Source organism: Pygocentrus nattereri, chromosome 25 (assembly GCF_015220715.1).
Source record: "Pygocentrus nattereri isolate fPygNat1 chromosome 25, fPygNat1.pri, whole genome shotgun sequence".
Lineage (NCBI taxonomy): Eukaryota > Metazoa > Chordata > Actinopteri > Characiformes > Serrasalmidae > Pygocentrus > Pygocentrus nattereri.
The window spans coordinates 23,207,427-23,228,210 of record NC_051235.1 but is presented as its reverse complement, the minus strand read 5'-3'; the positions used below and the strand labels follow the sequence as shown (position 1 = coordinate 23,228,210).

Here is a 20,784-nt window from a genome sequence, read left to right as displayed (position 1 = left end):
TTTCCAGCAGGTGTTTGTTCAAAACTAAAATTTGTTTTAGCCTAAAACGTATTATGCTCAGTTAAAGCCTGCTTAAGGTAAAGTTTTATTACTGCATATGTAATATAAGTGTACACATAAAACCCAGTGTTAAGGGAAAGTTAATAAAGCTATATGTCTATATACCCCATTCAATTCACCCAGGCCACCACTGTAGTCTATTTAATATTTACCCTGTGAATCTCTACATGTGTTTAAACCAGTTTGCTTTAAGTTTGTTTTAGCCTAAAGCTTAAAATATAACATTAGCCCAAAGCAAATTTATCACATGTATATTGGAAATCCACTTAAAACAGCTTAAATATTGATTAGCCTAAAACTCGCTAAGAAAGACCAAAAGTTTTGGCACATATGTTGAATGTCACTGGCTTGATCCTGTTGGAGTGATCCTGCTGGAGTGAAATTGTGGCTCTGCGGCTCTGCAGACAGATATTGTTGGGGGGTTTAAAAAGGGAATGCAGTATTATCTACCAGCCATTAGAAGAATATTTAAACAGCAAATTACAGGGCTACTCACCCCATTCACACCTGCATGTGTGAGTTTAATTAACTAGTTTAATTAACTCTTCATGTACAATTTTAAATAGAGAGTGCAAAAGAAAGTGTTTTCTGATTGATATTCAAATACTTTACATCTACAAATATAAACCTCAGGATAGCAAATGCTCGTCTCTAGTAATAAAACTTTGAAACTCTGCACTTAAAGTTGGCTATGCTGGGTGTGCTTTTTTCTTTTGTTTTCCGCAGCTCACTCTCAAGTAATGCCAGCTTAACAAGTTCAGCTGGCCAAAAAAGAGCTGACATGGACCCACTAGCCTTAGCCTTAGCTTACCTAATGTTGTGAAGCCAGTGCTCGAATCTTCTACTATTGGACAAATGGTGGTTGGCAGTCTAACAAAGGGTATATTACCTTCTGAGGGCTAGCTCAAACTGCCTCTTCAAAGCCTCTTCTGGCAAAACAAACAAACAAACAAACAAACAAAAATAACAAATGTATTCAGACCATAGATATCAACATGGATATCAACATATAGGTTGTTATAATATGTTTAAACCTAAAACCTGATTTCCTTTAAAGTAATGTTGAAAGATTTAGATTTGTCCATGTCTTCACATCACTGTTGTGGTTGTTTTGAAAGTGCCAAATTGAAATGTTCAGCCATTTATTTTAATAATATAAACAAAATTAAGGCATCGGGTCACTCAAAGCAAAAAGGATTTTATTCCAAAGTCCTAGTCAGTTAAAAGTTTGAGATGTGTTTTCAGCTCTGACTTTGAACTAATTGAGTAGAATGCTCCAGATATTTCTGGGGTGAAATATAGAGCGTCTTGCACTTAAAGGGCCCATAACATGGAAAACTAAATTCTCCACACTTTCTTAAAAAAAGAAAACTTTCAAAACGTGTCATTCACTCCCAAGTCCATAAAGTCCATATATGGAAACTACGCTGTGAAAACATGCCATTTTAAATTAATTTGACTCTTTTCTATATGAGGCACAATACTGGGCAGCCAATCAGAACATTAATAATGTATTCTGAATTAAGTCATGAGGGATGATAAGACAGAGGTAGGGTATCACATACAAATAAAAATAGAGCTAAAATCACATAGTATTCATTCAGGTTAAGATAAACAGAGGAGAGAGAGAGAGAGAGAGAGAGAGAGATGTATATAGTTTCAGAGGACAGTATGCATGGTGACAGTGTTTTGTGTCACTGAGGGCTGGGTGTACTGTACCACATCCATGTTTTGCCTCCAAGCCTGGCTTTGCTCTAAGAGCAGAGCAGACCACCGTCATTAATCACTCAGAGAGCTGCTGCAACAGCAGCTCAGCCTCCCAGCAAGGCCCTCCATAGGACTCCAGCAGGCACACTGGGACACTAGCTTGACCTCTTCAGCTCAAGCTGTAGCTCCTCTCTTGTCTGATGATGTTATTTCATCACTGCTGTAAGAAAACCTTATACTTCTGAAAATGTATCTCAATAAGAGAAAGGAAATCGCTTTGAACTAAACATCTGTTACTGTAAATTAAAAAGAAACTGAAACATTCATATTTCAGAATTTACATCAGTCCATTCATCAGGAAACATTCACATCATTTAAAGAGCAGCTGGCATTTTGTGATATAAAAAAATAAGAACAAAAACAAATCCCTCTGTTTCTCTTTTCCCACTCCCTACTTCTCTCTCTCTCTCACTCTCTCTCTCTCTTTCAGTCTTTTCCTCTCACCCTTTCTCCATCTTTTTATGTCTCTTTCTGCCTCCATCTCTCTTTCTCTTCCAATTTCACTCTCCAGCTCTCTTCTTTCTCCCTGCTCCACCTCATTCTCTGTTCCACTCTCTCTCTTCATATCTCACTTTGTCTCTGTTTTTTGTTTTTTTCTTGTCTGACCTCTATATCTGTCTGACTGTCCGGACGGTGGTCCGCTCCAGTGCCTGCTGTTGAGTAAACGCTGTTGAGGCAGTAAGCGCAGGTTATGTACTTGCTGTTTATGTGCTTGTGGAAAAGTATGGGTTAGGAGAGGCCTGGAGTGGCCGGTGAGGGAGGAGATGAAATGGAGTATGCTTGTAAGTGTGTTTATGGTGAGATGAAGTATATATCAGAGAGGACTGTGATTTCTTTTTTTTCTTCTTCTTCTTCTTTTGACTGTTGTTTTGCACTCAGTATGCTAATGTTAGGGCGTAGAGCCTCTTTCAATTTCATTTCTTATTTCTCATTCTTTCTAGGTGCCTGATCCCCAGACACTGTGGCTTTGAAAGAGCATTACTTTCTAGAATCTCTTTTTCATAGTTTAGTAAATGCACTGTCTGCTGCTCCCGTCCTCTGCGCTCTCTCTTTCTCTCCCTCTGTGTTTCATGGTAAACATCAACTTCCACTATTTGGCTTGCTGGGTTTTGCTGCGCCATGACTCCATACCACGGCCCAGTTTCTTATTTGTTCATTTTTATCGAGTAACCTATGAGCTCTGTATGGTTTATAATGCACCTTCCTGCTCAAACTAGATCTTTGATGTCTTGTCGAACGTCCTACCTTAAAATGTCACCCTCAAATGTCTCATTGTCAACAGTTCTGTAAAAAACCTGTATAGGATATTTTCATTATTATGCTAAACCACCTGATCCATACTCATTTGCTTAAACTTGAAATCTGCTACTAAATTTTGCACTGCATCACAAATCATGCACCACTGATTGTGATGGAGATGTACATTAGAATGAATAGGATTCAGCAAGGCGATTTATATTGCAAGTGCGCTGCAAAAAATTAGATGTAATTAACGCTAAATAACTATTTCAGCTTGAAACACCATTTTTTACATTGTGGATGCATCACAGCACGAAGGTCCTGGGTTCAGTTCCCTGACAAGGTGACCAGGGCCCTTTCTGTGTGGAGTTTGCATGTCTGTCTTGTGTCTGCGTGGGTTTCCTCCAGGTTCTCTGGTTTCTTCCCACAGTGTAAAGACATGCAGTCAGGCCAAATGGACATGCTAAATTGCCCCTAGATGTGAATGTGAGTGTATATGTCTGTGATTCTACCCTGCGATGGACTGACTAATTGTCCAGGGTGTATATCACACAATTAAAAAAAAATAATCTTGTTTTCCTGTGATATTTCGTCAAAATGTAATTGGGGTGGCATTAGCCCCCATAAGGATTTGATTGGCTAACCACAGGTGCCCCAGCACTGAAACTAGCAGGTGATTGGTTGCTGGGTTGTCAACCCTGAAAAGTGGAGTATTGTATTGTGATAAAAAACAGTTCAATGAAAAAGTAATATTAGACTTAGAACAATATAAGCACAACTATTTAAACTGTATATTTTTGACAATACATTTACAATATATATATATATATATATTCTTATACATCTGCTATAGTTTTGCACTTCCCCTAGAACCTTTTTCTGAGTTCATAATGTTTTTCCCTCTCTCTCTCTCTCTCTCTCTCTCTCTCTCTCTCTCTCTCTCTCTCTCTCTCTCTCTCCCTCTCCACAGCTGCAGTCCTTCCTGCAGGTGAATGTTACGCAGGTGCATATAGATGAGTGTGCAGATGCAGACTGCGGGGGAGGGGGCGGCTGCACTACCCGTCTGAGTGTGAGTGACCGGCCCACAGTGGTGGACTCAGGCAGCATGGCTTTGGTGTCAGTGACCCTGGAGGCCACCGCTGTGTGCAGCTGCGCCGCCAGAGAGCATCTCCACCAGGGCTGCTCCACCTACCCCTGGAGCCCCTGCCACAATGGAGGAGTGTGTGTGGACACCCAGAGTGGATACAGGTCAGGGAGCAACATGTGTGAATGTGTGTGTGTCTGTGTGCTTTCAGGCTTGAGCAATGAAACAATAACAATAAGTATCAAATGTTTTTGTGCGTTGGAGATATTTTCAAGAAACATGTTATGGACTTCTTCAGCTTGTGAACAGTAAAGGCTTGAAGCTCTAACAGTTGGTGGTTGTAGGTGATGTTCACATTTACATGTAAGATGTGATGAAGAAGAAGTTTATTTATATATATATATATATATATATATATATATATATATATATTAAAGGTGTCATGGTGCAGCTTGTGGATCTTTCACTTTACTGCATTAGACAATCCCACTCAGAAAGGCAAATGATTGTCATTTTTCATCCATACAAAAATAATTCTGGTTTAAAAACAAACAAAATCATTTTTTTTTAATATTGTGTATCATATAAATAATTTTTAAGCTGTGAGAAGTTGCTGAATCATGTTTGTTGTCTTAAAGCAACACTCCATGACAGTGGAATTAATTTAGCCAGTTAATTTATGCTTTGGCACAGTTTTTATCTTTCTTTGTGGTTCCAAATGATTGTTTGGTGAAAACATTACTCCCAATGGTTTATCGTATAAACACGGCATAGCTTTTTTTTTCTTCAGTCAATGCAACGTTTCTCAGTTTTGTTCCAAATAGATAAAAATCCAATTACTTGTATATTGCTCTATATCATTTCTTTGCATTATTGTAAAATGTTGCCTCTAAGCTACAAATCCATTTATCTATTTATTTATTTATTTACATGGTTATCAGTGCCCATTTTTGCAAGAAGGGTGAGTGAAACGTTTTTTAAACATTGCTCTCCTTATGTGTGCGATTTAAAGCTATGTTTGACTATCAACTGATTTTTATCATTAGGCTTCAAATGACTTTTCTGGCTTAAATGGGGTCTCAAGGAAACACGTGTCAGTATTTATCACTACAGAAAACATATTGTGCTAAGATTTTTTGGCCATGCTGCCCTGCCCTTTGTATTTTTTATTTTGTTTTGTTTTTGTTTATTTTGTTTGTTTGTTTCTCTGCTCGTATCTAGAGGCACATTAGGTCCCTGCTTTTGTATGTGCTGTGGATTAAGAGAATTTATGCATGAACGTTTAAATAAAGAAAGAGTCCTTGAGAAACTCGCCTGAAGAACTGCTTGAGGAATCTCAGTGCGGTTTCAGCTCTGGTCTGCTATAAGGCCTGGAGACAGAGGCCATTGTTCTGCTGGAGCACAGCTCACGGTCTGTCATCAGCCATGCATCAGGTTTCTCCACTATTTAAGGAAACGGCTAAAGCGAACATGTTAGCATCACATTAAGTCTCCAGTCAGTGTGATGAAACAGCCTGAAACCGTTAGCTAGGCCCGTTCTCTTCTCTCTCCCTTTCCCCACACAAACAGCCTCTTTGAAGGCACCAAATGAATCAAGATCAAGTGAACTTTCCAGATGGGTCTGAGCCACTATTTGTAAGGCTAATCTTCTTGCCACAGAGACTTCTCACAAATATGAGGGACGACGGAGCTTTTCTTCTGCTTGCTAGTCAATTATCCAGCCCTGGCATGCCTATTGATTTTCCCCATGGAACAACAATACAAGGGGATGGAGGGGAGCCGAGGCCTGATAAAACTCCATGATTGCCGGGAGCAGAGGGTGTATTTTTTCAGGTATGAAAGCTTAGCGGTCAGTGAGTTAATAACTAACTCTCCAGTGTTGAATCTTTTCTGGGGCTCACTCCCAATCGGAGGCTAAGAGACACTGAACACACTTTTAATTTTTTTTCATTAGAAGCGGCTCTGGGGCCGCTTTCTGTGGAGAAAATGTTAGATTCCGCTGTAGGCCCACAATAGGTTAGAGCTATTGGCTGGTGTAATGTAATTGATCCCATTCACTTATGTAGGAAGTATTTTGAGTGTGAGTGGGATGAGATGCTCAGCGTGCATTATTATTTCAGTGAGCATTACAGAAAGGATGGAATGCGTATGGAGTAAAGAGCAGCTTTTTCTATGCTGCAATGATGTGAGACGGTTACAGATGCCATTTAAGAGGCGAATTTCTGCTCCTGTGGAGTTGTTAGAAATGCAGAGCAACACATCATCAATATACACTAGCGGCTTCCAGGGGGCTTGATTAAAATAAACTGCCATGAGTTTGAATCATGTGTATTATATCAGTAGCACATTTACTTTAATCAACAATTATCTACTTTAATCAACAATTGCCCAGTGTGTATCATCTTAAGAAATGGGCTTCAGTAACAGTCTGAAAAGACCTTGAACTGTAACTTCATTAGTCAAAATTATCACAATGTAAACAATAAGCAGTTTTTTTGTTTGTTTGTTTTAACTTGTTTTAGCAGCACCACATAGCTCTGCCTGTACATATTAAAACAATAGCTAGTTAGCACAGCTGATGGGCAGTTATGACGCTATTGTAGCTGAGCAACAAGAAGCACTAGTCTATTTCTGCTGGCTCCTAGTGGCCATTCTGCCAGCTGAAAGGAACTTGGCTCAGATATTTTTTGTATTAATATAATCAAATCCATTCTAATCCTGTTCATATCATTGTTGTCAAAACAAAACTTTCAATATGCTAACTTTACAGGAGACTTTATTTACAATGTAAGTCAATGGAACCAGACTTTATTCCTTTTTTCTGCCATTTCTTTTGGTCCATTCATCTTGAACCTTACACACAATGTAAAGGGCAACAGGCATTTTTAAATTATGTAAGAAACAGAAAAATGGAGATATGAGGCTTTTTGGTCCGACAGCTCCAATACATGTAAAATACAGGACACTTTTGTGTAAAATGTCACTCTGTGTTGAGCTGCTAGTGAGTATTGGTGGGTAAAAAGGAAGGTGTACCGATCCCCCCACTGTGAAAATGACTCACACCTGTCCACAAAAACAACCATTTCAACTGGCAAAATGAAAATAATGCATGAACACATTAAAATACTTTTAGAAATGTTGACCTGCTTACACAGACAAAAAACAAAAATTTTGTTTGCTTCTGGTTTTGTACACATTTATACTTAAAATATATTGTAGCATCAGCAGAAAAAGAAGCACAGCAGTAGCCATGGTTCAGCTGTAAGTGCTCTTTATTGAACATACTGGTCAAAAGGCTGCTGAAACAGGGAGGTCACCAGGAGCCATACACTTCACCCAGACAGTGACCAATCCCCAACACACAAAAACCCCAATACATATATACCCTGGCATATGCTAACACAATAAACACACACACACTTACATGCACACAAACCCACACACACACAACTTAAACTGACAATGACCATCATAAAACAACACTATTAGTCTATTTGTCGGATGCACTACCATTAGTCTTTGCATGTGGCCATCTGCCTAGCCATACCTCTAGAATCTCTTGGTACCAGCAGCAGCCAGTAGCAGGATGCTACAATAGTTACTAAAGAAAAAGTATACTGAGTTCAACTGTGGGACATCCAAATGAGGCAGAAATAGTATTTTATTGCTAATGTGTTAAAATTGGTATAAAAAATCCCCAAAGATGCCTTTTGTTTTTCAGCATTTAGAAAAAAACTGCATTGTGAGCCCCCCATTATAGGCAATGGAAAAGCAATCTTAAAGTTGCACTATGTGATGTATTTGTTAAAATTGAAAGTTTAACGGAGTCAGAAGAAAAAAACAACACTAAAATACAATATACAAGTGCTGCTTCAAGTCACCCTGTGAAGTCTGAAATAGTGATGTCATATGTTTTTGTGTGTTAACATGACTCAAATGCAAATTGGTATTATACTGATGCAGATATAATAACAATAGTGTATAAATCACTTGAAAGTCCTTCACCAGGTTTGGATTGAGTTCTGTTGCAACACGATCACAAACATGAAAAATTCAGACGAGGAAAAGGGCAGCCGATGTTTTCAGCAGTAAGAAAAAGTAGTTTTGATGTGGCAATGACGATATTCATGCATTTTCATGCTCTGTTCTGAAAGAGAAGACAGTGGTGCTCCCATGTCTCATCTGATTGATTACTCAGTTGATCACACAATCTAAAAAAAAAGGTTGCCACTGGAATGCCAATGAAGGAAAAGTCTTTCTCCATATTCATCAGCAATCTGGATCTGTTGTTGTGCTGCATATTGCTCTTTTTTCCCCCATCTGCTCATATGGTTGTTTCTAAAAGATATGCAAAACGGCATGTCTCCCAATCCCATTCCAGCATATGTCATCAGCTCTGTGTTTTAATCACCTCTAAAAGCGGGTAGAAGTTAATTTAGTTCTCAGTAGTTTAATTAAAAGGAGCAAGTAAAGCCGTGGATTTTGGAACCGCTGGACGTAGTAAGCGTGTAATGGGGCTTGCTAGTGGTGCGGTCCACAGCGCTTTGTGTTGTGAATGCAGCGTTAATCCGAGCTTTCAGCCATTCCTTGACATATACTGTCTTGTTGAGAATGAATTTAAATGAATTTTCTGGGGCCATACGCACAGAGTGCAAGTCTTTTCTGTGTCAGGAAGAACTTACAAAATGTCTCAGCAAGGTGCAGTTCAAATCCTTTACCAGTGATTTCTAACGCATGGGCTGTAATTGAAATACTGAAAGTACGATGGCAGTCACTCTTGTTTGGCTCTGGCTCTTTGAGGTTGTTTGTGAAGCCTTGTGGAACTCACGGCAGCACATGCTGAAATGACATGAATTGCTCATTAAATCCACTATCAGGGATTTGTAATGCCGCTATTGTTTATGTCAACCTCATGGCATTTTCCCAAGTGGTGGAGCTTATACTGCTATTATTACTTTCCAAATGCCCCAGACTGCTACAGTGTTTATAAACCAAGGACATGTTTAAGAGGAATGAACTTCATGGACCAGCCAGCAGGTCCAGACTTCCACTGTCCACTCCTATCTATCAATCAGAACTTTACTGTCATCCCAAATGACCAAATTTGAAAATAATGTTCCTATAAGGCCTTTGTGCAACATGGCCTGTGTTTATTGGACCACACAGCACAGTCTAGCATGGTAACATGCTAGACTGAGCCTACAAGGGGATCCTTTATAAATAGGGTGAATAGAGCTAAATGACTAAAAATGAAAAAGCTGCATTATTTAATATTGGATTGATATTGAAGATTGAATTGTCTTTCCACACACTTGTAATCGTCAGATTTATCTGCTCTGAGAAAGGGTCCGAAGCACAACCGACAATTTTTTTTTTTCACGTGTTCCTTGCAATTACACATTTTTACCAGAGACGTCTCCAAATTCCCAAAACTTGCAGTCGTACAGCTATATGCAAATATCATTGGTCAAATTCTTTAGTTGATTTTCTAGAAGACATAACTAATTTTAGTGCACATTTCCTTTTATTGGCTGAGTTTAAAATGTGCCATATAGTCAACAGAGTCCAAACTTTACTTATTTTTTTATTTTATTTGTTAAATTCAGCAAAGTAACAGTAATTGTACATTAATGTGTCCTCTGTAGAGGATGTGTTAACTTATTTTTACTTAGAAAATCAACAAAACATTTGGTCATTTAACCAGGGTTGCCCAAACTTTTGCATATGACTGTGCACAGTGTAGCTTTAAACATATTTGTAGCTACTTATGTGAGCATTTAATTGGAAAATGAATGTGTTCTTTGTTAAGAAGAAAGGTACATATTTACATAAAATGTATATAAATAATTAAACATTAACAAACTACACTTTTGCATAAAAGCTTTGTAGAAATGCATTCATTTTGGACTCACTCGCGAGTGCCCTCTAGACAAACCCGGTAGACATGATTGATTGAAATTTTATCTCAATGTGCTCATCTTTGTGGAGAGATGTGAGTTATTTTCACTGCAGGGGGTTCTCACCCCTCCCCTTTCATCATCATTGCTCACTAGCAGCTCAACACAGAGTCACATTACACACATACAGAGCCAACTGTGCTGAGAGACATACACTCACTGGAAAGTGACAAACAGAGAGACATCAGGCTCACTAACCGGATTAGCTGATTCATAAGGGATGTGAAATGTCCCTATGAATGAAAGGAAGTCATTATCAAATACAGAATTAACACCAAAGTTATCAATACTGGGCAAGATTTACATTCCCTAATGTTGGAGCATCAATTTGGTTCAGTATTCAGTTAAGCAGCTAAAATAACTAAACAAAAACACATTTGCATATTTTTAATTATTAAACAAAGATTTTAAGACTTGCAACTTGAACTTTTGTTTTATGTCACTGCTGCTGTCTAACTTCTGTCAGTCTGCTCTGTGTACATATCTGATAAACACAATTATACTTATTGGGTGGTTCATCATAAAAAGTAATACATAAATGTATATATTTTTTTTTTTTTAGAAATTGAAAGCTGGTATATTTAGATTATGAGAAATATTTAACGATCTACAATCTAATTTATGTCACGGATTGCTGTAATTGTCATATTCTCTGTCAGAATTCACCTCGTTTCATCATGGCTGTCCATGACCGTTTCAGTGAAAGCCGACAGAGGCCTCTGTGGGGTTATTTTTATTGTATTTTAATTGTAGTTACTGAATGATAATACATAGCAGCTCCTTCCATCAAAGTCAGGTTTCTTAGAAATCCCAGAGTCTTTAAATAGTGCAGCCCTTTGAGTCGAACCAGTCAGATCAGGCTTTGAATCTTTATTTAATCTCAGCAGGACGACTGGACAGGGTTGCTCTTTTAAATCACCACTGTGCTGCAGTAAAGGGTAGGGGAGGCACAAGTGTCGGGCTGCAGTTTCCTGGGAGCAGCTTGGGGTCAAGTTCCTTGCTCGAAGGTACCCCAGCAGCAGTCGGAACAAAACTCCAGACTATTAGAACAGTCCTTGGGCACTGAGCGAACATACACATGCACGTCCACGCTGAGAATCTCTTGAGATTAGAACCGGCAGCCCTGAGCTTCTGGCAGTGGAGCCTAACCCACTGAGCCACTTCCTCCCCAGTGCCGCTGGCTGATTAAATGGCATTGGCTGATTAGCCATGTAGGCACTTTCTGAGGTTTCATGGAGTGGCATCACCCGGCAGCCCACGCACTGTCACAGCTAACCGGATAAAGCAGTAGCAACGCTTTCCCAGTGGGGAATGTACGCCCAGCACTGTGAGCACTTCAGACAGACCCACACTCCTCCACTCCACCCTCATCTGCCCTGATGCCACGTGCAACCCAAGCGCAAGCTTCAGCAAAAGAGATAACCGGGACAGGCCAGTGTTAGCATTTTGTGATAACGTGCAGGCTAGCTGCATTTATCACTATCGTTTGAGCTGAGATCTTGAGATATGCAGTTCAAACTCGCCCTGAACACCCAGCAAGCGATGATGCTCAAGATTTAAGGAGCTGGAAGTAGATATGGGGCTTGGAAGTGGAAGGCAGAGGGGAGATTACATTGGGTTTCTCACCCGCTAAGAAACAGCATCACTCATGCTGTGTATGCAAGCAGGAAATGAACACAACAAGGCACGAAGATAAACAAGGCAGCAGGTGTGAGAGGATTGTGTTTAGGCCAACACTGCTGAAATAAAGGCTCAGACAGAGGCAAATAGGCAAAGTGGTCTGATTTAGTGAGGCATTCGTGAAATCTTAGGGACAATGCTAGCCTTCTAAGCCCTCATCTGCTCGCACGAAATGTTCACTTTAAAATGGGAGAGCCTTGTGCTGATGACCTCCATACCCCCAGGCATAGACTTTTGATTATCAGGTTAGGAGAATGGCATGATTCGATAGCCCGCTAGGCCTGTAGTTGATGTCATGGCATTTTGAACTTAATCTTTGAAACTTGTGGCCGTACCCAAACCTAGGTGATGCTTATCAACTGCCAGTGTTTCTTTAAAAGGTGAAAGTGAAAAGATTCATTGACATTTTGGCAGCAGTTTTGCTCAGTCTTGGTTGCTATCTCTTACTGCTCTCTCTCTCTCTCTCTCCCTCCTCTTTCCATTTTCTCTCCTTTTCTCTTTACATTTTTAGCTGTCCCGCCTTCTTTTCAGTATTTTTCTCCATGTATTTCTCTCTTGTTTCTCTCTTTCCTCCATGGCTCGCTGTTTCTTTCTTTCTCCTCTCCTAATCTTGTCTCTCTCCATGTTCTAGGGTCTATATTGCGGATGGTTGACCTACTTCACACAGTGTGTAAACCACACTGACAAAAATATTTACTACAGAAAGTGCTAATTTCTGATCTATTTCATGTTTTGCAACACTACTTTTTAAACATATTTCATTTGTTCGTTTCCTTCTATTCTTAAACTAGTTCAGCTCCAGTTAGACTGTTTATTTAGTTTATTTAGATAATTATTCAACTATGTATTTATGCTGAAAATACATGTTAATGCATATGCACACATACACAGACACACATTTCTAAACCGCTAATCCATCTGGGTCGCGGGTGGAGCTGAAGCTTATCCCAACGGTGACTGGGTGAAAGGCAGAAAACACCCTGGACAGTCCGTCACAGGGCAGACACATAGACATAAACATCCACATGCACTCACACCCAGGGAAAATTTAGTGTGTCCAGTTTGCCTGACTGCATGTTTTTGGACTGTGGTAGGAAACCCAAGTAGACATGGGGACAGAAAGGAACCTGGACACCCAACTGGTGAACCCTACCAAGGCCCTTCTTGCTGTGAGGGAACAGCGCTACTCACTGCACCACCGTACCGCCCAATGCATATAAGTTAATCATCCAAGTGAATCAGACTCCCTTGTTTAAACAGTAGAATGACTTTTATTGTGATAGCAGTGATGCGCCTGCTTGAACAAGGCAAAGTTATCCACTAACACTGCCAGCTAACAACTGTGGATTTAAATGCTGTTTTAGGTAGCAAAGTTGAAAGCAGTCTAAGGGGCAAATTGCGGGGTTTGTATTATATCATATGTAATTTATCGCACATTCTTACATAAACTCCCACATTTATTTCAGCACTGTTGCCTAAAGTGTTAGAAGCCATAACATCTTATGTAGAACCAGACATAGAGAGCAATAATTCTATAGGCAAACCACGGCTGCTCTGAGGTCAGTGGAGAATCAGTCGTGTCGCTGCTGATTGGATAATCTTGGAAGTTAAGCTCTTCCACATAGGCCATGCTCTGCTGACATGTCACATTTGGTGCTGTTTCCACACTGAAATCCATAATTGAAGACAGATGAAAAAAACAAACCTTCCAAAACTACCTCACTCCTCATAGCTAATCTATAGTAGATGCTTGGGGGCTGTTTAAGGTGTCAAGGGACAATAAGACTCACTATGATGAACCCTCGTTCTCAAATCCATTTTTCTCCAGCAGTATTTCCCCCCAGTCTATAATATCTTTTATAGCCCGTGCCTTATCTGGTGGACTGACTTGTGAGCCATTTCCAGAGTGCATTACTCCAAGTGTTCTTGAGGAAAGGGGAGGGCAGCTTTTCTCCATTGGAAGTTCTCTGAGCGTGACTTTCTCAAAACGTAGTAATTTGGCCTTGTATAAGAGCTGTGTATTGTTTCAGTAAGCTAAAAAGAAGGACTGACTCCAAATGGAGAGCTCTCTCTGTCTCATAGGACATGGAGGCTGCTGTGCAGGGGCTCTCTGCACTCTGTAGACTTCCGATGGAGGACCCTATACTCTATAATGCCCACTAATACCTTTGTGTCAAAATTGAACTCTGCTGTTTCACCATGATGCATTTTCTGTTTTAGCCTTGATTGTGTTTTTCATGCTTTCTCTGATGGTTCAAGGCTGATCTCCCTTTTTGAGCTCCTGGGCCGAGTTGTCGGAACGCTCAAGTTTTGTTTTTGTTTTATTTATTTTCAGGTGTAACACACACAGGCTCATAGTTCCAAATGTACTTTGGCAAATTTCCAAGTACAACAAGCAGAATTAACAATATACGCTTAAAAATGGTTCTTTAAAGGTTCTTTAGTAAAGAAAATGGTTAACAGTCTTCTTTGGCTTGTGAAATGTTTCTTCAGATTGATGGAGAATGTGCTGTAGAAGAACCTTTTTAAAAGGGGGTCTATATAGCATCAAAAAGGGGTTCTTCTACTATTGCTAGCTTGACATCGTAACAATAGAAGAATCTTTTTGGTGCTATATAGAACCCTTTTCAAAAAGGTTCTATACAGATCCATCTACAACACATTTTTCATCAGTCTGATGAAACCTTTCGCAAAGCAGAGCACCCTTTAATCATGTTAAGGGTTCTTTGAATGTTTATGGTTCTATATAGAACCATTTTCCCTACCCTTGAAGAAGCACCATATTTAAGAGAGTAGAAGTGATTTTTGCTGATATCCAAAGGGCCTCAAAGAGACATAAAACTGGTTCATGCATTAGTGGAATCATGCATTAGAGTGGAACTTGGGTTCCATCAGAACTCTCAGAATGTGTGTAGGACTGAGAAGAAATGGTGTGTTGATTGAGGATTTGTGTATGTGGATGATTCCGGTGTGATACTGTTTCATTGCTGACATTGTGAATCTGAGTTCCCCTTACTCTTTTTTTCTGGTCCTTTAATATGTAGCCCTTTTATGTAATATGATGCTTTAATAAAGCATAAAGTCTTCCTTTCTTTCCTTGTTCCTTCTCTCCATATCCCCTCTTTCTCTCTCCTCATGTTTCCTATATGTATCTCCACTCTATTTCCCTGTCACTCTCTTCATTCTCTGCCCCTCTCTCCCTCCTTCTCTATTTCAGTATTTCAGCGTTTTATCATTCTGTCTATCATGCAGGCTTGTATATACAGCTTCAGATTTCAACAAGTGGATAGAAACTAAAAACCAAAATGGCATGACCCATTAAAACGTTCTTTCCTCTCATACTCCTTTGCTACGTTTCCATTCTTTGATGGTCCAGTTCCTCTCTTATTGCTTCTGTCACTTGACTGTATATTCTTATGCCTAAAGTTGCATCCACACAAAGCAGCCTCTTAACCATCCGTTGCCGGCCATATGTGAGGAGTTAAAGCAGCCAAAATGACTCTAACCAGCCCCAGATATCACAGCTCAGACTGTAACCCAAACCCTATGGCAAAACACAGAGTCTGATGACATAGACTGCTAGTGGCTCTTTGTGAAACTTTAGCTTAAAAGGTCCTCCAGACGATTCCTGCCTTATTGTATTGATTGGAGAGTGAAATGTCGCCTTATTGCGAGCAGGCCCAGCCCTCTCCCACGTCCTGGATGTGTGTCTGGGGAGAAAATTTGCTGCACTGGGCTGGAAAACTATCTGGATTGGGTTTCTCCAGGAGACTGACATTAATCAATGTCTTTGTATTAGGTATGCAATAACGGCGATATTATCACGGTAAATTTCTTTGCTGGTGCCCATTAGAATTCTGTTGTGCACTCACATCGCCTGTCGCGAGCGTGATGAATGTTTTGTAAATGACTCGAACGCATGAACAAATCTGAGTTGTCCCGGCCCCACAATAAAGATGTGTACTGTAAGGCGTATCTCGGGATGGCCTGTTTTTCTTGCTCTGCCAATCTTCTCGCACTGTCTTAAACCGTCTGTTTGCGAATCAATTCTGAGCTTGCCGTAAGTTTATCATGCTGTCTTTATTCTCATGCGTTAGACAGCTGGCTTTGTCGCAGGGCTGCCAGTGGTTAGATTGCATCTTGTTCCTTGCTTTTGTGGCTCCTGCTCATTCGACTTTGTGGTTTGTCCTCTCCTTCAAACGGCTTTAATTGGACCAAGATTTCACCGTGCTTAGCTCAGCTACTGAATTGAATCTTTTATTCCGTGGTATTATTCAGTGCCATAAAAGCGTCTGCTGGCTTTAATTGGCTGGAAGTGGAAGAGGTTTTGTGAAAATCTCCCCCCACTGAAGAGCACCAGCCCTACCTGGTGTAAGACACCAGGGCGATTCCTCCTCCTCCTCTGATTCTGTGTTGATTGTTACTATAAACACGTCCTCTCACGTCGCCTTTTCATCCAGCTCATCTCCTGCCACGGTATGTTGTTTTAGTAAACACGGGCCTAGCTTTGATTAGCAGACGACGCTACCAGAGACAGCGTGGTGCACGCCATTCTGTTATTGGACGCGCTGATCCTGGCTGAGTACCGTTCGAATCCTGCGTCTGTCAGACGCGCCGAGACGCTGTCATCTCACAACATCATTTGCCTTTCAATCACAAAATCAGAGGCCTGTGGGGAAGAGAGAGAGAGACAGAACGAGAGAGAGAGAGGAAGGAGGAGGATAAAGAGAATAAAAAAAGGCTGACATGCTAACTCGCATATGGAGAAGCTACCAAGTGTAAGAGATTGATAAAGAATGAGAGAGTGAGAGGGAGAGGGGGGGGAGAGAGTGGTTGGCAGGGGAAGAAAAGGAGAAAAGCAAGATTCATGCATTTTTCAAAACTATGATTATATTCATCGAAGCGACATAAAGGCAGGGGAGCCGAGAAAATAGCAGTGGTTTCAGGGGCGAATCAAAGGAAAGCAGTTGTGACTGATGCCTTTTAGTGGATGATACAGTGTATGTGTGCTGCGTTTAGTGTGCAAGCAACAGGTGGACTCAGCATGGGAAGGAAAGTCAAAAGCAATAAGGTATATCTAGAGAACCCTATTGAATCCTAGTATATATGCAATAGAGTTGCAGCAGTGCTTCACTGTATTCTGATACATTAATCTGAACATAGTGATTGAACTGCATCAATTTTGGAGTCAGTTATCAATATTAGGTATGCTCAGTTATACCGGAGGTGCGTCTTTATCATAAGATACTGGCTCCAATCTTCATATGTTCCTGAAGGCCTTCTTTGCAAGGATCAGGTGTGTTAGCTTAGGGTTAGAGCTAAACCCTGCAGGGTGGTAGATCTCCAAGGCTAGGATTGGGCACCCCAATTTAGCTGATGTTGTCCTACTGTTTTTATAATAGCTTCTATATGCTATAAATGTTTACACAGTGCAACACAGAACACACGGAACACAAAGAAGTCTCGAGATATTTTCACAATGTCTTGCTCCTTTTTGGGGAGATTCTTTTTAGACCCTGAGTCATTCCAGCTCCTGCTCCTCCCTGAAGAATGCATACTGACTTGTTAAGACTCGAAGATTAGGACTACTGACTTGGGACTCAACTTGAGACTCACCCGTATTGACTCAGGACTTGAGTGTGAAAACTTGAGGCTTACTTGTTACTTGCAACTTAGTGACTTGTTCCCATCTCTGGTGTTTATAGTGTTCACCCTGTGCCTGTGTTATGGCTTCTTCCAGTTTTTCAAAGAAATTTGCAGGGATATTTTTCCACACTTCCAAAGTTCAGTCTTAGACATTGGTTGCATTTTCTGCTTCTCGTGATCCAAATAATATCAAACACAGGGCTGGTCCTGGAGATCTACCATCCTGAAGAGTTTAGCCCCAACCCTAAACTAACACACTCGATCGTAAAGAAATAACGAAGGCCTTCAGTGGCATCTGAATGTTAGAGCTAGGTGTGTTGGATCTGAACTGGCCTGAAGGGTATTTCACAAAACAGATTAGCCAGATAACTTAAGCCCAAAGGTGAGCATTGTCCAGTGGGAATGTTCTTCAGCTCTTGTTTCTGGGCAGGGTTGATTCTGGGCTTAAGTTATCAGGCTAATCTGAGAAATCATGCTTTGTGAAACATGCCCCAGGAGGTGGATTTTCTGAACCAGGATTTGGAACCCCTGCCCAAATTCAGTATTGGTTGGGCTCTGGGATGGCCACACCATTGTTCTGATGCCTTAAAGACAGCTATACATGCTTTGAGAACCATAGTGTCGGGTTGTCTTTTTGAAGTAGAAGGATAGACAGAAACTCCTGTGGATTCTTTCAGGTCTGAAGCAAGAGTGGAGTTTGATTTTCTCCTTTCTACTTTTTGATCTACAATTATGGAAATGCTTGTATTTTTACTTTCCCTTTTATTTTTCTCATATGATTATCTTATATCTAATCTCCTCAGAAATGTCTCTTGAAAACAGATAACTTGTACTTAATGGCAGTTTTAACTGAAAATTAAATGAAGGGTGGTCTGTGACAGTATCGTATTTGTCATCAACACAAAAGAACATGAAAAAATGTCAGATATCAGCATTGGCTCACAAATCCCATATTGGAGCATCCCTATTCAATATTCAGTTAGTGTGCTCTCTTGTTTTTGGGCTCAATAAAGTTGTCAGGCCATTTCCAAGTGTAAAAACAGACTTAGACAATTGTTCTTATCACTACTACTATGTAAATAGTTTCTCAAGTCACATTTGGGGTTCATTTGGGGTTCATACCAATCAGATTATACAGGGTAACATTTTAGTTTAAATGAAACATTTCTAAAGAATCGTAATCTGGCTGAATGATTGTGAGATCAGAGATTTACCCCTAATACATAACCCTGTATATGATAGTATATGCCATTTGTCTGCATAGTGTCTGTCTCTTATGTGCTTCAGTACCACAATGTTTATTAAGGTCATGATTTTTGGTTTCTGTCCACTCAAGCAGAAGGATGCTGTTTTAGTCTATGGAGACTGAGTTATGACCCCAGGCCAGTTTAGCTGTCCCATGAGTCGTTGTACAGCCTGCCATGTCCATATTCCCTCACTTCCCCACTTTTAATGTTTCTGTGATTTTTCTGATGTGTTTGCTTTGTGTGTGTATGTGTGTGTGTGCCCTAGATGTCAGTGCCCAGCTCAGTTTGAGGGACCCGAATGCCAACAGACCAAGCACAGTTTCCATGGCAATGGCTATGCTTGGTTTCCCCCAATAAGACCGTGTTTTGAGAGCCACCTCTCGCTGGAGTTCATCACGGAGGTGGCAGATGGCCTGCTGCTCTACAGCGGACCCCTGGCCCAGCTGCAGCCCTGGGAGCCGGAGGACTTCATGGCTATAGGTAAGCCACCTCTACAGGAGAGCCACCTCTGTTCCCCCTTTAGCAGCATGAACATGCTTCAGGTGGTGAGTCACATTTCAAATTTGGAATGTTATAGTCTATCACAATTACTTAGAATAATGTTGAATGAAGTCGACCTCATTACTTGTTTTTTTTGGCCAAATTGAAATCCTATTGCTGTTTATTAACAATGTTAATCCTGACTTTACTTGTGTGTAAATATATACCCCAGTGGCATTCAGTACATTTTTTCATGATAAATAAACAAGTTCATATATAAATAAACAGATCAATTCACAGTAAAATTTGATATTCCATGTTTCTTCGAATAGTCCAAAACATTTCCTAAATTAAAACAAACAACAGAATCATGGTAAAATTGTTGTTTTGTGTAAACAAACCAAATTGTGAAAATTTTAAATTTTCTTGCGGAATAATCTTCTTCAAGAATCATAGTTTATTCAAATTATTTTCTAAAGAAACACATTCCAATTTAATTATAATGATAGTTGAGATTCCATGATGCACTGAATAATTTTCTCGAGTTGTAGTTGAATAGAATCATTTCTAAAATGCCTGTAATCTAATCAAACTGCAGTGAAATTTGAGATTGCATGATGCTTTGAACCTCCTAAAGAATCCTAGTTGAATCTAATAATTTTCTAACAAATCATAATGTAATTGAATGATGTTGAAGCTTGAGATTTTATAAAGTACTGAATCATTTCCCCAAGAATCATAATTGAATCAAATCATTTCCTAAGGAATTATGTTCAGCTCAAATCATGGCACAATTTACATGATATGCTGAATCATTTCCTCATGAATTGTACTTGAATCAAATTATTGCCAAATACCTTTGATCTAATCAAGTTACAGTGAAATTTGAGATTTCATGCTGTGTTGAACCATTCCTAAAGTATCATAGTTGGAACCAATAATGTCTTAACAAATTATCTATTTGAATTGTATTGGAACTTGTGATTTTTTGACTTACTGAATGATTTCCTCAAGAATTATAATTGATCAAATCACTTTCAGAAGAATTCAGAAGAGATCATATGGCAGAATTTGAGATTGCATGATGCAGTGAATCATTTCCTCAAGAATCAAAGTCAAACTGAATCTTTTTTTTTTTTTATCAAATTGATTTCTCTGAAATTTCAGATTTCATTATGAATTGAATCATTTCCTAAAGGATCAAAATCAAGTCTAATCATTTCCTAAAGAAAATTAATCATTAATACAATTTCAGATGTTGTAATGTATTGTGTCATAAGAGAATAGAAGTGAATCATGACATTGACATGATTTACACACTCTTCCCTGTAGATGAAAGAAATGGAGAGCAAAGAAACAGAGCAGACAATACAGTTCATCAGTAATGCATAACGCTACCAATGCATGCAGAGCATTATTTAAACAAAACCGAATGCTGTTCATGAAGCTTGATCAGAGATAGGAGCAGGCAGGAACGACTCAGTTTTAGATTAGGATTTAGACACTGACAGAAGAAGATAACAAAAGTTTATGTGCTTATTTATTCAAGAGGGAGAGCATGAGAGAGTTACACAGAGCGCTGCCCCCCTCAGCCAAGATTTAATGTCTTTAATATAAAAGTTTG

General features: G+C 39.8%; 1 protein-coding gene across 1 annotated transcript in view; it reads left to right on the top strand.

Moving 5' to 3' along the window:
* si:ch211-186j3.6 (neural-cadherin) overlaps positions 1-20,784 on the top strand; it is a 374,937-nt gene that overhangs the window by 278,419 nt on the left and 75,734 nt on the right. The window contains exons 22-23 of the mRNA XM_017723303.2: positions 4,037-4,314; positions 18,946-19,160. Of these exons, the coding sequence (XP_017578792.1) occupies positions 4,037-4,314; positions 18,946-19,160 (493 nt within the window). The remainder of the gene's footprint in view (positions 1-4,036; positions 4,315-18,945; positions 19,161-20,784) is intronic.